This window comes from Aedes albopictus, chromosome 3 (assembly GCF_035046485.1).
Source record: "Aedes albopictus strain Foshan chromosome 3, AalbF5, whole genome shotgun sequence".
Classification (NCBI taxonomy): Eukaryota; Metazoa; Arthropoda; class Insecta; order Diptera; family Culicidae; genus Aedes; species Aedes albopictus.
The window spans coordinates 223,732,335-223,757,017 of record NC_085138.1 but is presented as its reverse complement, the minus strand read 5'-3'; the positions used below and the strand labels follow the sequence as shown (position 1 = coordinate 223,757,017).

Sequence of the window (24,683 nt, the reverse complement as noted above, 5' to 3'; positions counted from 1 at the left end):
GTCATGATCCTAGTCCTTGGCCTCCTTTCGTAGGACAGCCGGGGACTGGGGCTGGCGATGAGGAAAGGGTCACCGATGTGGAACTTGCGGGGATAGCTAAGTCCCTTAGCGTAGGTAAGGCCCCAGGTCCGGACGGAGTTCCGAACCTGGCCTTAAAAGTAGCTATTGCAGAAGCTCCCGAGATGTTCAGGTCTGCTATGCAGAAATGCCTGGACGAGGGAGTTTTCCCAGAAGCTTGGAAGAGGCAGAGCCTGGTACTATTGCCAAAGGCGGGGAAACCACCCGGAGACCCGTCGGCATATAGACCAATATGCTTGATTGACACGGCGGGGAAGGTGCTCGAAAAGATCATCCTCAATAGAATGTTGAAGTTCACTGAGGGCGTAAATGGTCTCTCGAGTAACCAGTACGGCTTCCGGAAGGGGAGGTCCACCGTAGACGCTATCTTGTCGGTTACAAAAACCGCCGAGAAAGCACTCGAGCCTAAGAGGAGGGGAATTCGCTTCTGCGGGGTAGTGACTCTGGATGTAAGGAATGCATTTAATAGCGCCAGTTGGGCTGCTATTGCTGATGCGCTCTTGCGTCTGGGGATACCGGAGTACTTGTACAAGATTCTCGGAAGCTACTTCCAGAATCGCGTACTAGTTTACGACACGGAGGTGGGTCGGAAGTGCTTTCACATAACCTCAGGAGTCCCGCAAGGTTCCATCCTGGGTCCGGTGTTATGGAATGTCATGTACGACGAGGTGTTGAGGTTAGAGTACCCAGTGGGAGTGGTGATTGTCGGATTTGCCGACGATATTACGCTCGAAGTCTACGGTGAAACGATCGAGGAGGTGAAGTTGACTACCGACCACTCGATCAAGGTTGTGGAGGCGTGGATGCGGTCCAGAAAACTGGAGCTGGCTCACCACAAGACAGAGGTGACGGTTGTTAACAACATGCAGTCGGCGCAGCAGACGGAGATCAGTGTAGGAGAATGCACTATCCTGTCGAAGCGCTCTGTCAAGCACTTGGGCGTGATGATCGACGATAAGCTTACCTTCGGTAGCCACGTCGATTATGCCTGTAAAAGAGCCTCCACAGCTATTGCGGCACTGTCCCGGATGATGTCCAATAGCTCAGCGGTGTACGCCAGTAAGCGCAAGCTTCTGGCTAGTGTTGCTACGTCCATACTTAGGTATGGCGGCCCGGCGTGGGGTACCGCGCTAAGTACTGAATGCTACCGACGGAAGCTGGAAAGTACTTACAGGCTTATGTGTCTGAGGGTTGCAAGCGCGTACCGTACCGTGTCACACGACGCTCTCTGTGTCATTACTGGTATGGTGCCTATCAGCATTCTTATCAGTGAGCAAGGGCGTAGCCAGGGGAGGGGCAGGGGGGGCCGTGGCCCCCCCCTGACCGATCAACTATATGCCAACTTAACTGAAAAACTTAGATGATCAGAGCTGTTTTTGACTAGTAAAAATAAAATTCTCCTGCATCCTCGTATTTTTTTTTAATGTATGCAGGAATTCCTTCGGAAATTCTTGGAGGAATACCTTCGAAAATTCCTGAGGGTATTCCTTCGGAAATACCTGGAGAAATTCCGTTAGAAATTCCTTTAAAAATTCCTGAAGGAATTCCATCCAAAATTCCTGGAGGAATCCCTTCGCAAATTCCTGAAAGAATGCCATCGGAAATTCTTGAAGGAATTCCTTCGGAAATTCCTGGAGCAATTCTTTCGGAAATTCCTTGGGCAGTTCCTTGGGAAAATCTTGGATAAATACCTTCGGAGATTAGTGGAGGAATTCTTTCAGAAATCCATAGAGAAATTCGTGAGGAAATCCTTAGGTGAATTCCTTACGAAATTCCTGGACAAAATAATTCCAAACTTCCTGGAGGAATGCTTTTGGAAATTCCTGGAGGAATTCCTTCGGAAATTGCTGGACGAATGTCATTGAAAATTCCTGGAGGAATTCCTTCCGAAAGTCCTGGAGGAATTCCTTTGGAAAGTCGTAGAGGATTTTTTTCGGAAATAGAGTGACAAAGGGTATTATCGGCAGGTTTGTTCTCTTCGTCAAGGGGGGTTTTTGTGGGCCAAATTGCCTGAAATTTGGGCACATAACTCAGATTGGTGGGGAAGGATTTGAGGCCAACTTTGAGATGAACAGGTTTAAAAAAAAAAAACCCCATGACGAAGAGAACAAAACTGCCAAAAATACGTAACTTCCCCTACTTTTTGGATTTTTTTTGGAAATTCTTGCAGAAATTCTTTCGGAAATTCCAGGAGGATTTCCATCGGAAATTCCAGGAGGATTTCCATCGGAAATTCCTGGAGGAATTCTTTCAGAAATTTCGGGAGGAATTCCTACGGAAATTGCTGGACGAATTCCTTTGGAATTCCAGGAGGAATTCCTTTAGGAATTCCTGGAGAAATTCTTTCGGAAATTCCGGGAGAAATCCCTTCGGAAATTGCTGGGCGAATTTCATTGGAAATTTCAGGAGGAATTCCTTCGGAAATTCCTGCAATAATTTCTTCGGCAATTAATGGATGAATTCCTTCGGAAATTGCTGGACCAATTCTTTTGGAAATTCCTGGAGGAATTCCTTCCGAAATTCCTGGAGGAATTCCTTCAGAAATTCCTGGAGGAATTTTTTCGGAAATTATTTTTAGATTTTTTTTCGGAAATTCCTGGAGAATTCCCGTCGGAAACTCCTAGCAGAATTCCTTCGGAAAATCGTGAAGGAATTCTTTCGGAAATTCCGGGAGGAACTCCTTCGGAAATTCCATTAGGAATTCCTTTAAAAATTCCTGGAGGAATTCTTTCAGAAATTTCGGGAGGAATTCTTTCGGAAATTGCTGGACGAATTCCTTTGGAGATTCCCGGAGGAATTCATTCGGAAATTTCAGGAGAAATTTCTTTAGGAATTCCTGGAGGAATTCTTTCGGTAATTTCTAAAGGAATTCCATCGGAAATTGCTGGAGGAATTCCAATGGAAATTCCTGGAGGAATTCCTTCCAAAATTCTTGGAGGAATCCCTTCGCAAAATCCTGGAGGAATTCCTTCTGAAATTTCTGGAGAAATTCCATCGAAAATTCGTGAAGGACTTCGTTCGGAAATTACTGGAGGAATTCCATCGAAAATTCCTTGGCGAGGTCCTTCGAAAAATCTTGGTTGAATACTTTCGGAAATTTCTGGAGGAATTCTTTCAGAAATTCCGGGAGGAATTGCTTCGGAAATTCCTGAAGCAATTCCTTCAAAAAATCCTGGAAGAATTCCTTAAAAAAATCAGAATTCTTGAAGGAATCCCTTCGCAAATTCCTGGAAAAATTCCTTCGGAAATTCCTGAACGAATTCCTTAGAAAATTTCTGGAGGAATTCCTTTGGAAACTCCTTGGGGAGTTCCCTCGAAAAGTCTTGGATGAATACCTCCGGAAATTTCTGGAGGAATTCTTTTAGAAATCTATAGAGAAATTCCTGAGAAAATCCTTAGATGAATTCCTTATGACATTCCTGGAAAAAAATCATTCCAAATTTCTTAGAGGAATGCTTTTTATGATTCCTGGAGGAATTCTTTCGGAAACTACTGGACGAATTCCTTTGGAAATTGCAGGAGGAATTGCTTCGGAAATTGCTGGAATAATTTCTTCGGAAATTACTGGAAGAATTCCTTCGGAAATTCCTGGAGGTATTTCTTTGGAAATTCCTGGATAATTTTTTTCGGAAAGTCTTTTTGGATATTATTTTTGGAAATTCCAAGAGGAATTTCCTCTTAAATTCTTGGAGGAATTTCTTTACAAATTCCGTTAGGAATTCCTTCAATAATTCCTGGAGGAATTCTTTCGGAAATTCCGGGAGGAATTCCTTCGGAAATTGCTGGACGAATTCGTTTGAAGATTCATGGAAATTCCTGCAGGAATTCTTTCGGAATTTCTTCGGAAATTCCTGGAGAAATTCCTCCGGAATCTCTTCTGAAATTCGTGGAGCAATTATTTCGGAAATTCCTGGAGGGATTCCTTCAGAGATTCTTGGAGAAATTTCTTAAAAATTCCCGGAGGAATTCCATTGGAAATTTCTGGAGGAATTCCTTTGGAAATTTCTTCGGAAATTCCTGGAGAAACTCTTTTGGAAATTCCTGAAGGATTTTTTTTGAAAATTCCAGGAAGAATTCCTTCAGAAATTCCAGGAGAAATTCTGTCGGAAATTCCTGGAGAAATTCCTTTGGAAATTTCCAAAGGAATTTCTCCATGAATTTCCGATGTAATTCCACCAGGAATTTTGCGACAGAAGTTCCTTCAGAATTTTCCGAATAAATTCCTCCATGTATTTCCGAGAGAATTCCTCCAGGAATTTCCGGTGCAATTTCTCCAGGAATTTCGGGGGGAATCCTCCAGGAACTTCCGGAGAAATTCCTCCAGGAAATTTCGGAAAAATTCCTCCACAAATTTCTGGAGGAATTACTCTAGGAATTTCCGGAGGAATTCCTCCAGGAATTTCCAAAGGAATTCTTCCAGGAATTTTCAAGGAAATTCCTCTTGGAATTTTCAAAGGATTTCTTCCTGAAATTTCCGAAAGAATTCCTTCATGAATGTCCGAAGAAATCCCTCCATGAATTTCCGAAGGAATTCCTCCAGAAATTTTCCGACGGGATTCCTCTACGAATTTCCGAATAAATTCTTCTAGGAATTTTCAAAGGAATTACTCTTAGAATTTTTAAAGGATGTCCTCCTGGAATTTCCGAAGGAATTCCTCCATGAATGTCCGAAGGAATTCCTCCATGAATTTCCGAATGAATTCTTCCAGGAATTTTGCGAAGTAATTTCTAAAGAATTTTCCGAAGGAATTCTTACATGAATTTTCAAAGGAATTCCTCCAGAAATTTTCCGACGGAATCCCTCCACGAATTTCCAAAGATATTCCTTGAGGAATTTCCGGAGGAATTCCTCCAGGAAATACCGAAGGAATTCTTCCATGAATTTCCGAAGGAATTCCTCCAGGAATTTTGCGATGGAAATACTAAAGCATTTTCCGAAGGAGTTCCTCCATGAATTTCCGAAGGAATTGCTCCAGCAATTTTCCGAAAGAATTCATTCACGAATTTCTGAAGAAATTCCTCCACGAATTTTCAATGGAATTCCTTCAGGAATTTCCTGAGAAATTCCTCCATGAATTTCCGGATGAATTGCTTCAGAAATTTCCGGAGAAGATCCTCCAGGAATTTCCGAAGGAGATCCTCCAGGAATTTTTAAAGAAATTCCTTCTGCAATTTGCGAAGGAATTACTCCTGGAATTTTCGAAGGAATTCCTTCATAAATTTCCGAAGGAATTCCTTCAGGAATTTCCGACGGAAATCTTCCAGCAATTTCCGAAGGAATTCCTCCAGGGATTTCCAAAGGAATTTCACCTGGAATTTTCAAAGGAGTTCCTGCCGGAATTTCCGAAGGAATTCTTTCGTGAATGTCCGAAGGAATTCCACCAGGAATTTTCGAAAAAAAATCTCCAAGAATTCCTTCACGAATTTCCGAAGGAGTTCCTCCATAAATTTCAGAAGGAAGTCCTCCAGGACTTTTGCGAAGGAATCGCTCAAGGATTTTCTGAAGGAATTCCTCCATGAATTTCCGAAGGAATTCCTCCAGAAATTTCAAGAAGAAATTTCTCCAGGTATTCCCGAAGGAATTACTCCAGGAATTTCCGAAGAAACTCCTCCAGGAATTCCCGAAGAAAATCCTTCACGAATTCTCGATGGAATTCCTCCAAGAATTTCCGAGGGAATTCCTCTAGGATTTTCCCGAAGAATTCCTCCATGAGTTTCCGGAGGAGCTTGTCCAGGAATTTCCGTAGGAATTCCTCAAGGAATTTTCAAAGGAATTTCTCCTGGAATTTTCAAAGGATTTTCTCCTGAATTTCCGAAGGAATTCCTCTACGAATTTCCAAAGAAATCCCTCCCGGAATTTCCAAAGAAATTTCTTATGGATTTTCTTTGAAATACCTCCAAAAATTTCCGAATGAATTTCTCCAAAAATTGTTGACGGTTGTCCTCAAAAAATTTACTTAGGATTTTCTCACATAATCCCTAAACGTGTTTCTGAAGGAATGTTTAAAGAAGTTTCTCAAGTTTTCGTAGGAGTTTCGCAGTACATTTTTGAAGGAATTTCTTGAGGAATTTCCGAAGAAACTTCTCAAGGATCTTTCGCTGGAATTCCTTGAGGAATTTCGTTAAGATTTATAAAAAAAACCGAAAAAAAATCCTCAATGAACATATCAATCAATTTCTCACAAAATTTCCGAAGGTATTCCATAAGACATTTCAGACATATGTCAAAAAAAATCCAAACGAACTCCTTTAGCAATTTCCGAATTTTTCTTATCAAGATATTTTTAAAGGAACTCTTCAAAGAATTTCCGAATGAGTTCCTCTAGGAAATAAAAAATCACAAAAAGCATTTCTTCAGGAATTTCCAAAATATTTTTTCAAGGAAGTTTTGAAAGATTTTTAAAGAAATTCCTTATGGAATTTCAGAAGCGATATCTCAAGAGACTTTTAGTGATTGTTTTTCAATATTTTCGAAAGAATTGCTTCAGGAATTCGGGAAGGAATTCTCACAGAAATTTTCGGATGAATTCCTCCAAGATTTTTTGAAGGAATTCCTCAAGGAATTTTCGGATGAATTCCTCACGAAAACTCCGAAGGAGTTCCTCAAGGAATATTCTAAATCGTTTTTCAAAGAAATTCCTCAAGGAATTCCCGAAGAATCTTCTAAAGGGAATCGTAGAAGAACTCTCGAAGGAATGTCTTATGGAATTTCTCAAGGAGCTTTAGAAATGAAGGAATTCCTCATGAAATTTATGAAGAATTTGTCAAGGAATTTCAGGTGGAATTCCTCATGGATTTTCGAAATAAATTCCTGAAATTATTTTTAATTGATTCCTTTAAAAATTTCCGAATGCATTCCTCTAGCAACTTCCAAAGATATTCCTCCAGGAATTTCCAAAGGAATTCATTTAGAAATTTTCAAAGAATTTTTTCCCGTAATTCCGAAGGAATTCGTTAAAGGATTTTTCGAAGAAATTTCTCCAAAAATTTCTTAGGGTATTCCTCAAGGAAAGGAATCTTAGTTTGATGGGAATTTTTGAAAGAATTCCCGGAGAATTTCTTAAAGTATTTTCTGGAGTTTCTCAAACGGATTTCTGATGGAATTAAAAATAATATTTGTAAAGAATTACTGGGGAAATTCTCAAAAGAATGCATGGTGAAATTCGTAATAAAACTTCTGGAGGAATTATTGACGAAATTTCTGAAAGTATTTCCAACGGAATTACTGCAAGTTTTCCGAAGGTAATTTCTTCTGGAATATCTACATTAAAATAACCTGGAAAAATATTAAATAAATTTCTGGAGAAACTGCTGGATAAATTCAAATTCATGATGGCATTTGTTAAGAAATTCCTGAAGCAATATCTTGAGGAATTCCTCAGGATTATAATCATATATGATTCTTCCATTGCACCATTCCTGTTAATCACCCATATTTCATACTTCACTTTTATTTTTTTTTAAATGATGAAGTATTTGAACTCCTTGTTACTGCAAAGTGGTTTTCAGTTTAAGGGTGCTCGCCCCCCTCTGGCCGAAAAGCTGGCTACGCCCTTGTCAGTGAGGACATGGAGTGCTTCGAAATGCGCGGCACAAGAGGCATACGCAAGACTGTCAGGATGGCCTCTATGGTCAAATGGCAGCGCGCGTGGGACAGTTCCACCAAAGGAAGGTGGACCCATAGGTTGATACCGAGGGTAGATAGTTGGATTAATAGGCGCCATGGGGAAGTTTCATTCCACCTGACACAGGTCCTTACAGGTCATGGTTGCTTCCGACAGTATCTACACCGTTTCGGGCATGCGGATTCTCCCGAATGCCCAGTGTGCAATGGTTTAGAGGAAACGGCGGAACACGTTTTGTTCGTGTGCCCGCGTTTTCGCATAATGCGTGACCGCATGCTTGCCACATGCGGGGAGGACACAACTCCGGACAACTTGGTCCAGAGAATGTGTAGGGATGAGATTAGCTGGAATGCCGTTTCAACGGCTATCACCCATATCGTCTGGGAGCTACAAAGGAGGTGGCGCGTGGACTCGGAGAATGGCTAGTCCAGATGCAGTACAAGAGGTGGTCCAGGGGTTCGAAGTCGGCTTCGTAGGTCATACCGGTGCCCTGCGGTCGAGATCGACCCTTACAGCGATTAAGTGGCCGCGGAGAGGAAGTCCCGGTAGCGGTGCTGTCGTGGCGTCAGTCTACTGGGTTGGATCTGAGCCCGCGGTTGGAAAGGGGTCCCCGGCAAGGGTCGGGGTAGGTGAGACCCTGCTGTCTGCAACCTACTGATGCATCTGATAAGGCCTGAAGGGTAGTGATACCCTTGCCTTCAGCAGGTCAGATCGGGTTGCATGTGGGCATCAGTTCTTGATGTCCGCTCAGCAGTAGGGCGCGGGCGGGGTTGACCCTGCCCGCCTTCCGAGGACAAAGGGAGTGGCGAGGACCACTCGGGAAACTGGCTAAGCGCCAGCAGGCTACCGTGATGGACTCTCCAAAGCGAGTCATCGATGTTCGTTGCTGCTAGGCTACGGCAGCTAACCTTGAGGGTGCGATATGCACTAGCCCCTCTCTGAAGCAATACCTTCTTGGTGGTTCCGGAGAGACGTAGGGTTTGGCGACCATAGGAATGTGTTTTAGTGGGTCGAGGAGAGAGTAGTCCTAGCTTCTACCGGCATTGTAGAAGACGGCCTCATCCCCACACTACCCTAACCTTCCTGTTAGGGTGTCTGATGAGCAGATTTATCCCCCTATGGTTTAGAAGGAAAAAAAAGGAGTCCCGCAAAGTTCCATCCTGGGTCCGGTATTATGGAATGTCATGTACGACGAGGTGTTGAGGTTAGAGTTCCCGGTGAGAGTGAAGATCGTCGGCTTTGCTGACGACATTACTTGGTCTACGGTGAATCGATCGAAAAAGTGGAGTTGACTGCTACCCACTCGATCAAGGTTTTTGAGGCGTGGATGAGGTCCAGGAACCTGGAGTTGGCTCACCGCAAAACTGAGGTGGTGGTTGTGAACAAACGGAAATCACAGCAGCAAGCGGTAATCAGTGTAGGCGATTGCACTATCACGTCGAAGCGCTCCTTCAAACACTTGGGCATGATGATCGACGCTAGACTTATCTTCGGTAGCCACGTTGATTACGTTTGTAAAAAGCCTCCACAGCTATAGTGGCACTGTCCCGGATGACGTCCAATAGCTCTGCGATGTACGCCAGTAAGCGCAAGCTTTTGACTAGTGTCTCTACGTCCATACTATGGAGGCCCGGCATGGAGCGCGGCGCAAAGTATTGAAAGCTACCGTGGTAAGCTGGAAAATACTTATAGGCTGATGTGCCTGAGGGTTGCGAGCGCGTACCGTACCGTGTTTCACGACACACTCTGCGTCATCACTGGTATTGTGCCTATCGGCCTCCTTATCAGGGGCGGCATTGAGTGCTTCGAAATGCGCGGCACAAGAGGCATAAGTAGGACTGTCAGGATGGCCTTCATGTTCAAATGCCAGCGCGCGTGAATCAGCTCCACCAAAGGAAGGTGGATTCATTGGTTGATACCGAGGGTGGATAGTTGGATTAATAGGTGCCATGGTGAAGTAACATTACACCTGGCACAGGTCCTTTCAGACCATGGTTGCTTCCGACAGTATCTACATCGTTTCGGTCATGCGGGTTCTACCGAATGTCCAACTGGTGCTGATTTAGAGGAAACGGCGGAACACGTTTTGTTCGTGTGCCCGAGCTTTCACGCAATTTGTGACCGCAAGCTCGACCTAATTCAACAGAACATGATTCGATTTGGAGACTTGAGTCAGTTGGAATGGGAGCAGTTAGCTTTAGACAAAGAAAAAGTTACGCAAAAAGTTGAAGGAATATACTCTACTTGTTTTATTTTGAGGTTATGGCTTTCAGTCTCTTTCAGCTCAAAAACGGATTGTTAAGTTTTATCCGACGTTTCGGTCACTATATTGTGCCTGTCTCAACGAATTAACCCATATCCGCCCAGCGTCCTATTTATAGGACAGATGCCCCGAACGCCCAGCGTCCTATAAATAGGACTGTCCTTTTGATGTGAATATCTTCAGAGTTATGCAAAATTTTAGAATACTTTCTTCAGAGAAGATGTTCTCCACACCCATACCTTGCTCATAGTGGACAATATAAATTGTGACTAGTTCACTAGGTGGCGTAAACGATGCTGCAAAGAATGCATATTGTTACGATGTATGAGCTTCATTTCCAATGCGAAAAAAAAAAATATTTCCCTGGAATCTTGACAATGATTAATAATTTATAGTTCATTTCTTCGGCAGAGTTGTCAATCAATACATACAAAAGTTAACGTATGTATGTTTGTATGTATATGCTTGTATTTTTATATGTTTGAATGTTTGTCTATGTGTATGTTTATATGAATGTACGTATGTATATATGTATGCCGGAACATAGGCATAACTCTGAAATACGTCAAGAAATTTTAATCAAATTTGGTATGCACATCCCTTAGGATGTGGAGGTAGTAGGGGTATTGCAATTCAAGATGGCGGCTTAGGATCCAAGATGGCGTCAAAATTCCAGAATACATGCTTTTTAATGACAACGCTGCTTCGGATGCTATGCAATATGGTGGGTATCTATCGATCGGGCGTCACTCAAAAATGAATATCCGACGAAATTTTGAAATCCAAGATGGCGGACCATGGAATGGTAGTTTGATCTACAATACCATGCAATATGGATATCTATCGATCGGGCTTGATGAGTAGAAGTCAAAAATCAATATTTAACGCCATTTTGAAATCCAAGATGGCGGACCATATCCAAGATGGCGGCCGCAGAATGGTAGATTGAGCTAAGATACCATGCAATATGGGTATCAATCGATCGGGCTTCATGAGTAGAAGTCAAAAATCGATATTTGACTCTATTTCGAAATTCAAGATGGCGGAGCATATCCAAAATGGCGGCCACAGAATGAGAGTTTGAGCTATGATACCATGCAATATGGGTAACTATCGATCGGGCTTCATGAGTAGAACTCAAAAATGAATATCCGATGCCATTTTGAAACCCAAGATGGCGGACCATGCACAAGATGGCGGCCACAGAATGAGAGTTTGAGCTATGATACCGTGTAATATGGGTATCTATCGATCGGGCTTCATGAGTAGAACTCAAAAATGAATATCCGACGCCATTTTGAAACCCAAGATGGCAGACCATATCCAAGATGGCGGCCACGGAATAGTAGTTTGAGCTATACCATGCAATATGGGTATCTACCGATCGGGCTTTATGAGAAAAAGGGTAGAGGGTCATGGTAGATGGTAGGGTAGCAGGTAGGAAAAACAGTGAAGCAGACGGTCGGGTAGAGGGTTTGGGTGAAGGATAGAGTAGAGGGAGTGCAATAGAAGGTTAGGGTAGAGGATAGGGTCGACGGTGAGGAAGAGGGTAGGATAGAGAGTAGGGTTAAGTGTAGAAAAAATGTTAGGGTAGAGAGTAGGGTAGACGGTACGATTAAGCACAATATAGACTAGAGGGTACCCAAATAACACACTTGCCATAGAAGAGTCACGGCAGCGCAGGTTTTTGCTGCGCAGAAGTCACTGTGACTTACTTCAAGCAAACAAGAATTTATTTGTTAGAAGTAAGTCATAGTAACTTCTGCGCAACAAAAACCTGCGCCGCCGTGACTCTTCCATGACAAGTGTGTTACTTGGGTACGGTAAAGGATAGGACACTGGGTATGGTAGAGGATAGTTTAGATAGGTAGAGCAGATGATAGGGTTGAAGGTTATGATAGAGCGTAGGATAGAGAGTTGGAATAGAGGGCAAAGAAGACAGTAAGGTAGAGGCTAGAGAGTAGAATTAAGATGTGATTAGATGAGCTAAGGTTCTTTTTCGAGATACCAGCAGGAATTCTTTCCCGGGATTCCTTCAGATATTGCATCCGAGATTGCTTTACGGATTGCTCCGGAAGTTCAGGGATTTTTGCAGGGGTTGCTTTGGAAAATCCTAAAAGGATTCTTTTAGTTATTCTTTTCTGAATTCCTTCAAGGATTTGTACTGAAATTCCTTCCAGGATTCCTGCTGTTATTCCTTAAGGGATTCCTCCCGAAAAAATGTGAAAAAAATATGTATTTCCTCCGAGATTTTTTTCATGCAATCCTAGATCATAGAGACATCTTCTATGGTTCTTGCAGGAATGCCTGCTCAGCTTCTGGCCGGCATTCCTGTCATGATCTCTTTAAGGATTCCATAAGGTATTCTATACGGGATTCATTCAGGAATAACTTCAGGGATTTCTACCAGAATTGCTTTATAAATTCCTGAAAGGATTCTTTCAGAAATCACGGTTCACGGTTTCACAGTTTCACGGTTTTCTTCTGAAATTACTTCATTTTAGTATACTTTCAAAGTGTTCTGTCGAAACATATTCAGAGAATCCTAATGGAATTCTTTCTACAAGCCGGGATCCTTGCTTAGGATTTATTCAGCAATTCCTCCCGGGATTTCTTCTGTGATTATTTCAAGGATATCTACCAAGCTTTCAGCTGAGATTCCCTCAGAACTCTACCAGATATGCCTCTCAGAATTCCTTCAGTAAATCCTCCCGGGATTCCTTCGGGGATTTCTACCAGAAATGTTCTTCCTCCCAGCGTTATGTTTTCCAGTCTTTTGTACGTAATTTAAAATTGAAATTGGTAGATCGAATAAAATTTAATTTTTGGGTAGTTTATCATTTCTCATATAGCCGAAAGACGCATTATTTTTTCGATGTAGCTTTGATAGGTCCCAGAATAACACCATAAAACCCACATATAGTTCACGAATAAAAAATCATAAAGTAGTACAAACATAAGTGGAGAAGCCGTGTAGAGTATATCTGGTTAAAATTTTATATCAAAACATGGAATGATGAACCAGAGTGTTAGTGGAATACCTGTAAGTACGAGACACCGAAGACGACCTTATAGTTGCGGTCGAAATACGTATCTATCAAAGGATACAAATTAAAAGGAACAGTACTTAACACGGTTTTCTTTTTACATGCAAAATATCTGAAAAGTTTGCGTATGCTGAGTACGTAAAGAGAGTTTGTGGGGTGCTAAAGAAAAAACTCAATTATTTTATTAAAAATCATTATCTGTGTAAAATCTAACTTCTAAAGTATTTTAACGTTTGGTTATGCAACACATAGTGAGCTTTCTTTATTTGATTTGTTGATAAAAATGAGAAATGAAACACTGCAGTCGAAATTACAAGAACCATGCGTTGCATACTTTTAGGCGTTTATCGGGTAATATTTCTGCCCCAACTTATAAGTCCTTTTTCTATTCTGTTTGAGTGGTTATCATCTCTCTCACTTGTTTAGAGCTGTATTACTATTACTATTATTACTTTATTATAGAGATTTTCAGCCCTAGGCTGGTTCATCTCTTTAGAGCTGTATTGTATCTATACGGATCAGAATATAACGATAGCGTAGAAGTTGTGCTGAAATAGGACTTGAGAAAATTATCAGATATTGAGGACCTACAATGAAGATTTTTTTTGGAACTACACCATAGACTTCCATTTTTTTCCTGCATATTTCGCCACTCTTAATAGTTATGGGATATTTACTCACATCATCAATCAGGAGAAATCCAAGAAGCAGCGGGATACTTTGTGGAGGTATTCAAATATATTGTAGGTTTGTTGATTGTAAAGAATTTATGATATAACAGCACAGATGTTTAATCTGTTCCGTTCCAAAAATGTTATGAAAATATCGATACAATTGCAAATTGGATCACATTTAGATTTGATGTGTAAACGACATGTCGATGTGTAAAAAACATTTCAAATAAACGCTTCAAGGAAGATTGGCCAAAAAGTGCCATATAGACGCAATATCATTTCGCTACACCTACAGCAGCACCCAAAACGGAAACAATGCCACCGGCCCGAATCCTGCCCCTCCCACTTAGAAACGAACAGCCGTTGCGTTGGTAGGTATTTATCTGGTTTGCCTCAATCTGCGATACGAAATGGCCCATGGATTGTCCCTTTTACCACTCAGCACCGCACGTTTTTAGGATGGCTATTACAATGCAATCAACCTAAACGGCGATGGACTAAAAGCGCTTTCGATATCATAGGCCCCTGTGTTATTCACATCCATTCAATGAATCCTGGCCTACCACCACTCACCAAGCAGTACCAGGAGTGTCGGTCGGTGGTCGTTGAGGCGAGAAGGAGACCAGCAACAGCATTGGAAAGTGCTAGTGAGCTCAATTAGGGCGGCTTTCGGCGGAGAATTAGGTTGAATTGAAAGCCCCCGATGACGATGGAGGATGGAAAAATAGCTAATGACAGTCTGGTATTATGGTATTTGCAGAATTACAACGGCCAAAGAGAAATTGCGTACCTGTCCACGGTTAGGATGTGGTCGTCTCTCACTCGTACCCATGACACCGACTTGTTCCCCAGCTGTTTCACCTGTGGAGAGATACAAGAAAAGCGGGAAAATCAGAGCCAGGTGGCGAAAAAAAGCGGTTTGATGGGGAGCAGGTGATCTCTGTTCCGGGGCCACCGGATTTTCTGTCATGCGCATTTGGGCTTCCCCATCTCGGATTTGAGAGAACGTCACCTAGAAAAAGAACACATTCCAAGGGACACGAGTACTACGCTAATTAGACTATAATATATAGAATCTATTTTGTATATTTTAAAACTTACTTTCCGTATTGAATGAAAATAAAGTTTTGGTTTTGGTGTAAAAAGTATGTTCATAATGGGAATTAGTAGCGTGACGTTACAACTAATTCGTATTTTGAACAAGCTTTTCTAATGAAAATCAAAAGTTCAACAGAATATATTTACTGCAAATTTTACCAGAAATCCGAATACGCAAAAATACTAGAGGTTTACGGTCGTATGTATGAGTTACAGTGGAAAATCTGACCAAAAGGCGTCAAAACGTTGTAACGTCGCGGTAGAATGTGTCCTAGGTATTTATAAGTCAACTTTGCATTTATTTATAAAAAGTGAGCCGTTTAGTACCGCAAGTGCTCTTATGGTCCTACCTTTCTAGGTTCGTAACCTTCGTCATAATGAAACTGACGTATCATTCGCGAACAACGATAGAGATCTGTTTTCAGCTAGCAGTGGTATATCCGAGGTGAACAGATTGTAAAAAAGTACACCTAGTATATTTCACTGGAGGACACCGGCGGAGATTCCTTGCGCGTTGATGGTCTAAGCCCCACTAAGTGAGACCCAGAAGGTCCTACCTGACAGATAGTTTTGATGAGTTTTACCAGATTGTTGAGAAATCCGAATCAGTGCAGCTTGTAAATCAGGTTATCGTGCAAGACATTGTCGAACGCTTTTTCGACTTCGAGCAGTTCCTCGGCAGAGGTTTTTGATGCAAAATTGATACCTGAGGACAAGGTTGCAACCATTCATTTGCAAAAATTTACATTCATTTGCTATTATCTCAGTTCAGAAGTGTGCTATCGAAAAACAATGTATGGATGAATTTAACCTTGTAGTTTTATCTGAAAGTTTGCCGAATAACATTGGGGTCGCAAACGTATACCAAAGTCGTGAGCGAGCTGTGAAGGCAACTCTCCACACGGTGAATATAAATTTCATTCACGCTGTGGAGAGTTACCTTCACAGCTCGCTCACGACTTTGGTATACGTTTGCGACCCCAATGTTATTCGGCAAACTTTCAGATAAAACTACAAGGTTAAATTCATCCATACATTGTTTTTCGATAGCATGCTTCTGAACTGAGATAATAGCAAATGAATGTAAATTTTTGCAAATGAATGGTCGCAACCTTGCCTGAGGATGTTGTTGACTTGGGACAGTAGGATCACGGTGGATCATCCACGTCGAATGCCAAACTGTTCCTCGAGCAAGATGTTTTATTCGTCGACGAATGCTAGGGATTGCTAGGGCCCTGCGATATATTGCTCTTTCAAACAGCTTAGAAATCGCTGAGAGAAGAATGATGGGACGATAGCTTTTAGGAGAGGAAGGATCTTTCCCCGTTTTTTGGCCACGACTTTGGCCGACTTCCACTGCCTGGGGAAATTGCTAAGTCGGAGACACTGATTAAAAATCAGCGCAAGACTAATAGAGAACTCGAAGCTCAGGTGCTTGAGTTCGAAGTTCAAGATGTTATCGAAACCTGAGGCCTTCATGTCCTTGGAAGTTTTGGTATAGGTCGCCAATTCGTCAGCGGTGATCTCCAACTCCTCTGTGAAATCGCTTGGAGTCAGATGCAGCGTATTTGCATGGTTATTTACAGCCTTCTCATGCGAACTAACTATATCTGCTCCGAGGTTATGAGAGCTGACGAAATGACGACCTATCTCATCAGCCTTCTCTGCAGGAGTAATCAAGAGACTCGCAGAGCGGGATCCACGTCGAAATGGCCCTGGACTTGGTTTTCAAGATATTGGTCATTCTTCCAGAAAGGCTTAACACATTATTTTTGAGGTCCATCATTCTAACGTGGATGATTTTTGTCAATCGATTGACATGAGTTTTCAAAGCAGGCAGACCAGTACGTTGCGTTACAGCCTGCGAGCGGTGTTACGTTAGCGGATTATATTTTTGGCGAGTATGGGTAAGGTAAAAGTCAGGTAAGGGTGTTGCTTATCTGACGAGCCACTGGTGCGTGCTGCCCTACAAATATTTTTGCTGTACAAGAGTGGAACAAACGACTCTTAAACAAACTTTAGCTTAAGAAACTGTTGTTCAGCTTGTTTTGTTTCTTGGGTGCTCTTGTGACTGGGAAAGGGGCTCGATACTGTGGTCGTTGTCTTCAGGTGTCACCAGGGGAGCGTCAAAGTCGACGTGGTCTTCAAAGCATTACTGGAAGGGCTCGCAGTTGACACTGTGGTTATTGCGCCGGGAGATCAAGTGCCGATTTTCCGCTGACACAATTTCGGCCACCACTGGGAAGTGGTCCGAGCTGACACAGACAAACAGACGTAACACTATTCAAAATGGCTTGGCTTATGCATTTAACGAAATTTCATTTGATTTGCGCGATCGTTCCACCAGATGCGCTAGTATTCGATCGCTTTGACGTTTGCCAGTGTATACGTTGCTGAATGATGCAAACGAAAATAACAGGCAATTTATGTAGTAGTGTGCGTGTAAGCAAAACGTCAAATCGAAATCCATCATGGCCGACAGTGTCGCGCGCGGTTCTACCAACAGGTGGCAGTGTGCTCATGAAAACTACACTGGGCAAAAGTTTTTGATGAATTTCCTCTAAGAGTTACGTCTGTTTGTCTGTGGAGCTGAGGTCGCAGAAGGTAACCGGCTGGTCGATGTTGATGTTGATCACGTAGATATCCCCAGTAACACTTTGATGACCAATTACCCGGGTAGAGGTAAATACTGACGATCAAAACATGATATTGGTTAGATTGATAAAAGAGATAAAAGATCTGAAAATAATATCTGAAAAATGTTCCTGGAACATCTGAACAATATCAAAATTTGATATTTCAAGATAATACGAATAGCTCGCTGATATTGCACAATGGTCGGAAAAAGATAAAGTTCGGCCAAAACTCTTTTTATGTGTTTAATGAAAGTTATAGGTTGTCAAGATATGTTCTATCGTATTTTTAGTGTTTAAAAAGGGGTATTCAAAAATTACGTAACCTCAATAATTTCAAAAAGGGTAAAACTCACTAAACCCCACATTTTTTGCGTTTTTTGTCAGAAAATCAATTTGAATTTATTTAAATGATCAACGTTCGATCAAATCCAATCAAGTTTGTTCAAAACGTGTGAAAAATGTGGGAAAATAAATTTTATTTCAGTCACAAATGGAAAAATAACATAAAATATATGAAAAATCATGACTTTTATGTGTGAAGAATTAGCAATAAGTTAAAATTCACAAATACAAAGAAATTAAAAAAAAAATGACTTTTTAAAATAGCTCTAATTTGAAAAACTGCAAATTTCTGCAAAATATTTAAACGTTTTGATGAAGCCCTAAGCATGATGTTTAAGATGTACTATTCGAAATTGCGGCGACACGTGACGACACGAACCGTTTTCTAACTTAAAAATTACCAAAAATCGTAAGGTACAATATATGAAAATTTGAAAAGTTTTGTGACATATTAATTTTGCACCATACGTGCATTCAAACAGTCCAACAACAAGCTTTCATATGCTGGATAACATAAAACATATATTCCATTCTCAAAATATTATTATTTTACTTTTCTCGAATGGCTCATTTTTAAATTTTATGACTTAGGCCACTTTGGCGGTGAAAATGTCATTGAAATACAAAAGCTGGTATACTTTTAACTAAGAATCATAAAACTACAATACATTAACTTTGTTATAAGGTGAAATAAAGTTCAAAAATATCAATTTCGTTTTTTTAGAGTTTTGGCCGCCCCTTTGTATGGAGCCCGACCAATGTGTATTGGTTAGATCTTAAAAAATCTAAATATGATTTGATGATGATGTTCCAGGAGTAAATTTTTGATTTTATTTTTAGGTCTTTTATCTCTTATGTCAATCAAACCCATATCACTTTTTGATCTTGTAACAGTTGGGAAAATCCAACAATAACTGTTTATTTAAATGCCGATATAAAAAAGCTCATCAAATTTTATAGCAAAAGCATTCGCTTCCAATCGGTAAACCGATGGAACATGAGTGTAGAACAGAAATGTGGACTGAGATGGGCGGCATGTAGGCGTGAGCACTTTTAACATCTACAATATCTAAAATCTACCTAAGATCTAATAACTTATATTGGGTACCAATGTATTGGGGTTTCACGACGAGATTTGGACAAATATCTACAATTTAAAACGAGACAGACAATCGGGAACAGGTTTAAAAGCTCGTTGGAGGGATAAGGACAACCTTCGAGATAAAAAAAAGGAAAACGATCAACTTCCGCCAAGGAATGTATACGTAGTAGTTAAACTTAACTGTCGTATGGACTACTTGACTCTCCTTAGCCTAAAAACTCGTCCATTTCTAGTTTTGATCTGAAACCTACAAGTCGTGTCTTAAAGTGATCCCTAGAAAAATTCCAAGTTAGTAGCACATGGTGGAAAAATCTAAGGCTGTGTAAAGATTTGCTTTAAACTAAAACAGTGAAAGATTTGCTTTAAACCATAGTTCCAATCAAAGTTAATAATCGTTTTGTAAAAAGGTGATAAAAAGTGGTCTGAGTAGTTAAGTGACCACTGTTGAGGTAAAATTGTCTAATCAACTCAGTAAATCAAAGATTTAACCTGTAGTGCTCTTTATATAGAAATTAAAACGAAAGATTGTGAACAGAAGTGCAGGCTACGGTAGGAGCTGGAAGAAAAACGAAAAGGTAGATATTTGTGTGGTTTTTTAATCATGGGTGTGTGTTAACCGATACCGATTTGTGGCTTAGCCACATCACGTGGCTTTTCTTTGGTTTTTGGATCTTAATCCACAGCGATCCCGTCGTGATCCACCTGGTAGGTGGAAATCAAACCGGCGTCCGATTACACGCCGCGTGAAAGAACCGTGTCACTGCTCACACCGCATTTTGTGAACGACCCACGAGCACGTGGTCGATCTCGGAACTCATCCAACATCGTGTTCCGATCACTCCGACGCCACTACCTACGATCGGGTTTGAGCGGAGAGCGACGCGAGAGGCTGCGGGCGCGTGCTGATCGTACGGATGAGATCGGCGCCGCGTACACCTGAATCACGCACCTTAGCGAGCAGAAAAACCTCGCCGGAGTCCCACTAGCCTAGAGCCGGTGGTCGAGAGCGACGCCTAGGAGCGCAGCATCGGGAGGAGTTCATCAACGGCCGCAACGTATAAAAAGGTACCATTAGTATAAGCCACAACCACACCCCTAGGGTAGAGTAGTGATAGAGGTAGTTTTGAAAGCTGTATGAGATACGATGAATACAGAGATATAGGCCTAAACAGCTCACAGTGAAATTCTAGCGGTGTATTGAGTTTTCTTAGGGGAAGGGGAGTTTTATTTTGCTTATTTTGATCGGTCGTGAGAATTGAAACATTTCGGTCGCTGAATTCGTTGGCATTGGTTTTGAGTGAGTACGTAACGTATCCGGGGTTAGAATTTTTGAATCTGATAGGCTGGAGAACCTGCCCTGAGGGTCTCTCTCGGGTTAGTCGGGCACGCAACTACGGTATTGGCATCTCTGCTCATCGCAAGGTTGGCGCAAAAAGCCGGTACCGGAAATAAGGTACTATTAGAAAATCCCCGCACTTTACAATCTCCATATCAAAATATGCTATTATTGAGCTCTTTTCCTCTACTCGGGTAGTCTTGTAGAACATTTGAGAACCGTTATGAAACCTTATACTTTTTATTTTGGTTTTATGGTGATTTTATCCAGTGTCACATGGGCCTCAGACCGTGTCAACCGGGCGGAACTGTCCGGACTGAGGAAACTGTAGTGACCTTCCTACAAGTATTTGTCCCAGATGATGCCGTTTTAGTTCCGCCTAGGATTTCCCCACGTACTTGGCAATAAGGTTTCGTGCGATGCTGAATTGCTCCTGGCCACGTAGATATCCCTTGCGTCCAGGAAGTCACGCAGCTCGAGGGTTTTGTTTTCGAGCGAACAAGCATTCCAATTAACCAAACCCACTCCCATTTCAGATGGGCCCAGAATGTAGATCTGCTCAAAAGTGATTTGCAGCTTCGTAGACGAGCTACAAGTACGCTGAATATAGGAGCTAGCTGTTCTGGAGTGTAGAGAGGTGCAGCATCCTCGGGGGGATGAGGTGCGTTGTCCTGTTCTCGACTGAGACTTGGAGAAGGCTGATTTCATTGTGTTTTTGGTGGAGCTTGAGGGACTCGTTCGTACGGGAGTGCCAAGGCAGCAGCGGCAGCCAAGCGTTTTTGTGGTTGGAACGGTAGAAGTACCGTCGTGGTTGGGGGATATGCGGGAAGTTCGCTTCATTGGATCCTGGTTGAAGTCCGTTTGCGGATTTCCAGGAATTCCGCACGCTTCGGGCAATTCCGGGCGGTGGCCCGGTGTTCCTTTCCACAAATCGTACGTTTCGGTTTCGTTTCCTCCATTTGGTCGCATCCACTTCTTTCGTGGTTCTCACCACACGTCAAGCAATGGGCAGCAATTCTTGGTAACGTGGCTGAAACGCAGGTAGTTCATGCATCGAGTAACTTCACGATGTTTTGGTTTGTATCGTTACAATTCGATCACGGTACTGGTCGCTCGAAGGTCCCTCAGTGTGGTGGATCGATGCTCGAGATGAACGAGATAAAGCTGGTCACGATATTGTTTGGTCTATCGTAACGAGCGCTCTTGAAAGCCTTCTCAGGTTTTAGATCGCAACACTTCTGTTCGCTGAAAAGCTCGCCCTCAGCCATTTCGTCCAATCCACGCAGCAGTACTTTCAGTGGATGGGTACCGGGCATATCATGCGTGTAGAACTCCCATTTCCGCTTTGAGAAGAAGTCCGTTGCCTTGTCGAAACATTCCCTGGATTCTACCATTAGCTTCACGCTGTCGCTGCACAATCGAAATGAGCCCCGGAAGTACCAACTCGATATGCAGTTGCGAAGGGAGGGGCACAGGGTTGGTGGATCCCCCTTCACAAAGATCAGCCAGCACCTCTCCTCCCGCACTGGTTCCTGTATTTGAAACTGCTGCTGTGGGATTGATGGACCAATATCACCCCGAACGACGGTACATCATTTGTACACATCGAGGAGCGTCCTAATATGGCAAAAACAAATAACTGTGCGTCACTTTACTATGTCCTATCATAATTCTAGTCATATTATGAAGATTTGATTTGCTTGAACATTGATTAATCAAGTTAGCCAACTCCTCTACTATATCGTATCACTGTGCTCGTTTCTCCTGGAATTGCGCCCGGTCGGAGATAACCCACCGAAAGAAAAAAAAAAGAAGAAACATGCATTTGACACGATTTGCTTACCTTGCACGGCAGATATGCATGTGTTCCTATCTGTGTGGTCACGTTACTAACTCCGCTCCCGTCTAGGTATGGTCCGGCGAAAAACGTTCCGCCAGAGTTGAGCTTACTTAGCGCTAAGGACGTACTGATGTCGCCTGTGACGTAATCTGCAATTAGACAAGAGAAGAAGAGATCCTGGGTAATGATGATAAGTCGGGGATTTCCGGGTAATGGATTCGTGGAGCATCATGAATTCATTATTATTGTGAGAAATGAGAATATTAAAATTATATTTTTTGGAATTCTGAGGGTCGCGTATCTGATACCGTTAGCCCATTAAAATAAAATGTATTTCTACAAATCAGTGAGCTACAGTTTCGATAAATTTCTGATGAAATCGTTTTTATCATCACTCAATTTATCACTTCAATTAATGAAATATGTATGTTTTGTTGTAGACATTATGGCTGTGTTACGAGTGAACCATAAACTGAAAATAGCTTAAACATCTCGACGAAAATGTTAACTAAATCTCCGAATCATATCATACCACGGAGATACATATCGTGGAAATACTGCAGTGTCATATTTTTAACCTGTAGTTGATTTGTTTGATTTGATTCATCGGAAACAGTCCTAAGGGTCGATTATCGCTAGCGTTGGAAAATTGAGTGCCACATACATATCCCTATCCCAACCTCGCACAGAAAAATCGACCAGGCCGGATTGTTGCTCCAGTCAGTAGATGCTAGCCTGTCTGTTATAAGCTCTGTCAATTATGCTTATCAACTTGATAAATTATATTCTTTGATAATCCTCTTTTCAATCTTGCCGACAGTCGCTTCTCATCACGACACATCAGACCAGCAGCAGACGGCGATGGATGGGAGACAGACCTCGAGAACCATACGTATACACGAGTTCACTTTTGACTATATGTGGTAGGTACAAGCTCTGGGAAACTCCTTGAAGCGGTGAAACGAACCGACATCAGTCGGCATGCTGCTGGTACGAAATAGGCTCGATGAAATGTTTCTGCTGTAGGAGTTCCACCTACCTATATGCGAGTGATGGAAGGTTCATAAGGTTTTATCCGTGAGTTTGTTATCGGCGGAAGCGTGAGGATGTATGGGGCGAGAACTCATGACATGGCAAAAAAGATACGATACAATTTTTGATATGAAATGCGCAACTGGTTGATGCCTCACGATTGATGATGATTGGGAGTTGATTAAATGGCGGTAACTTATTCAAAAGTGGCTCGCTTGAATGGGAAAGCTGGAGTTTGCTATATGTGAGAAATATCGTTATGAAACATAGAACCATTCTTGAAGTGATATTTTGAATGAGGATACCACATTAATCGACTTATGCCCGTCTTTTTTTTATGTAATAGCTACCTTTAAATGTGGAAGCGTTCAGAAAAGATCGGAGATATTTAAACGCTTTAATCTTTAGACCGGTAGTTATCAAAGTGCGGAAAGTGTTCTTGCTCTACTCTTGGAACATTCAGCAACAGCAGGTCGTTTCACCGGCTTCACCCTTCGAGACCGGAGGAGTCTTAAATGTATCACAACATAAAAGGTTATACTGTTTAATATTTTAACTGGATAAAAGTGAACTCCGTCTTCTGCAAAGTTATTGCATGTCTACCCGAGCAGAAGGGAATAACAACAGCATAAGAAAATGTGTTATTTTGGCAAAATAACTGAGTAATAAAATAAGTTATTTTCATGTTATTAACATAACAAATTATGTTATAAACTTAGCTGTCATAAGCGGCAAAAAAACAAAAATCATAACAAAAAAATGTTCCTGGAAGACCAATTCGTCCCCTTAATGCTAGAACTAGGTAACTCGAAATTTGACTTTTTTGAGTTGAATATACCATTATATCGAGCTTTTTGAGCTCTATAATATATCCAAAGACCAATGAAATACGATTAAAAACGACGAAAATATTCACCATTTTCAAAACTAGGTATCTCAGTGTAGAATACAAGAACTGGGTGCTATAACTAGGTAACTGAGAAAATCAAATCTATTTCCAATCGCACAGATTAAAAACTATCGGACGCTTGGCAGTGGGAATGTTACTTGACATTCTTTTGTTAGTAGATTAAAAATTTACTACTGTTTTTCATTTTAGGCTTAAAAACTTGAAATATTTTACTTGTATTGATTTAGCTAAAAACTGTGATTGTTCGTAGACGATTATTTTATGAACATTTGAGGTGTCATGTGGTGATATTGCAGGTGTCCTAGCAAATTCAGTAATTACACGTTAATTTCAGTATGTGAACCCTTTTAAGTTTGCATACTGCAACAAGAAAACTAAAAAGAATGATATCAATAGTGGTAGAAACTAGGTATCTCAGAACATCTCCTCCGTTATTTATGTTGCATTTTGAGTGTTATAACTAGGTAACTCGACAATTTTTCAAACATTAATTATTTTTATCAAAGGTTTAAACCAAAATAGTTCAAAACTTTTTTTGAAGCAGAAAGAGTAGAAGCTGAATAAGCAATCAATGCTAAAAAATAATTATTTTAAAGGCTCCATACCTTTGGAACAACTGCATGAAAAATTGTGAAATTTTCAAAATCGTTTTTCTCGAAACTATGATTTTCGAGTTACCTAGTTCTAGCATTAAGGGGAC

The 24,683-nt window shown here is 41.5% G+C and overlaps 1 protein-coding gene across 3 annotated transcripts in view; it reads right to left on the bottom strand.

Moving 5' to 3' along the window:
• LOC115267533 (zwei Ig domain protein zig-8-like) overlaps positions 1-24,683 on the bottom strand; it is a 663,084-nt gene that overhangs the window by 122,863 nt on the left and 515,538 nt on the right. For all 3 annotated transcript variants that reach the window (XM_062859127.1, XM_062859125.1, XM_062859128.1), the window contains 2 exons: positions 22,045-22,190; positions 14,478-14,548 (listed from right to left, as the gene is read on the bottom strand). In XM_062859127.1, the coding sequence (XP_062715111.1) occupies positions 14,478-14,548; positions 22,045-22,190 (217 nt within the window). The remainder of the gene's footprint in view (positions 1-14,477; positions 14,549-22,044; positions 22,191-24,683) is intronic.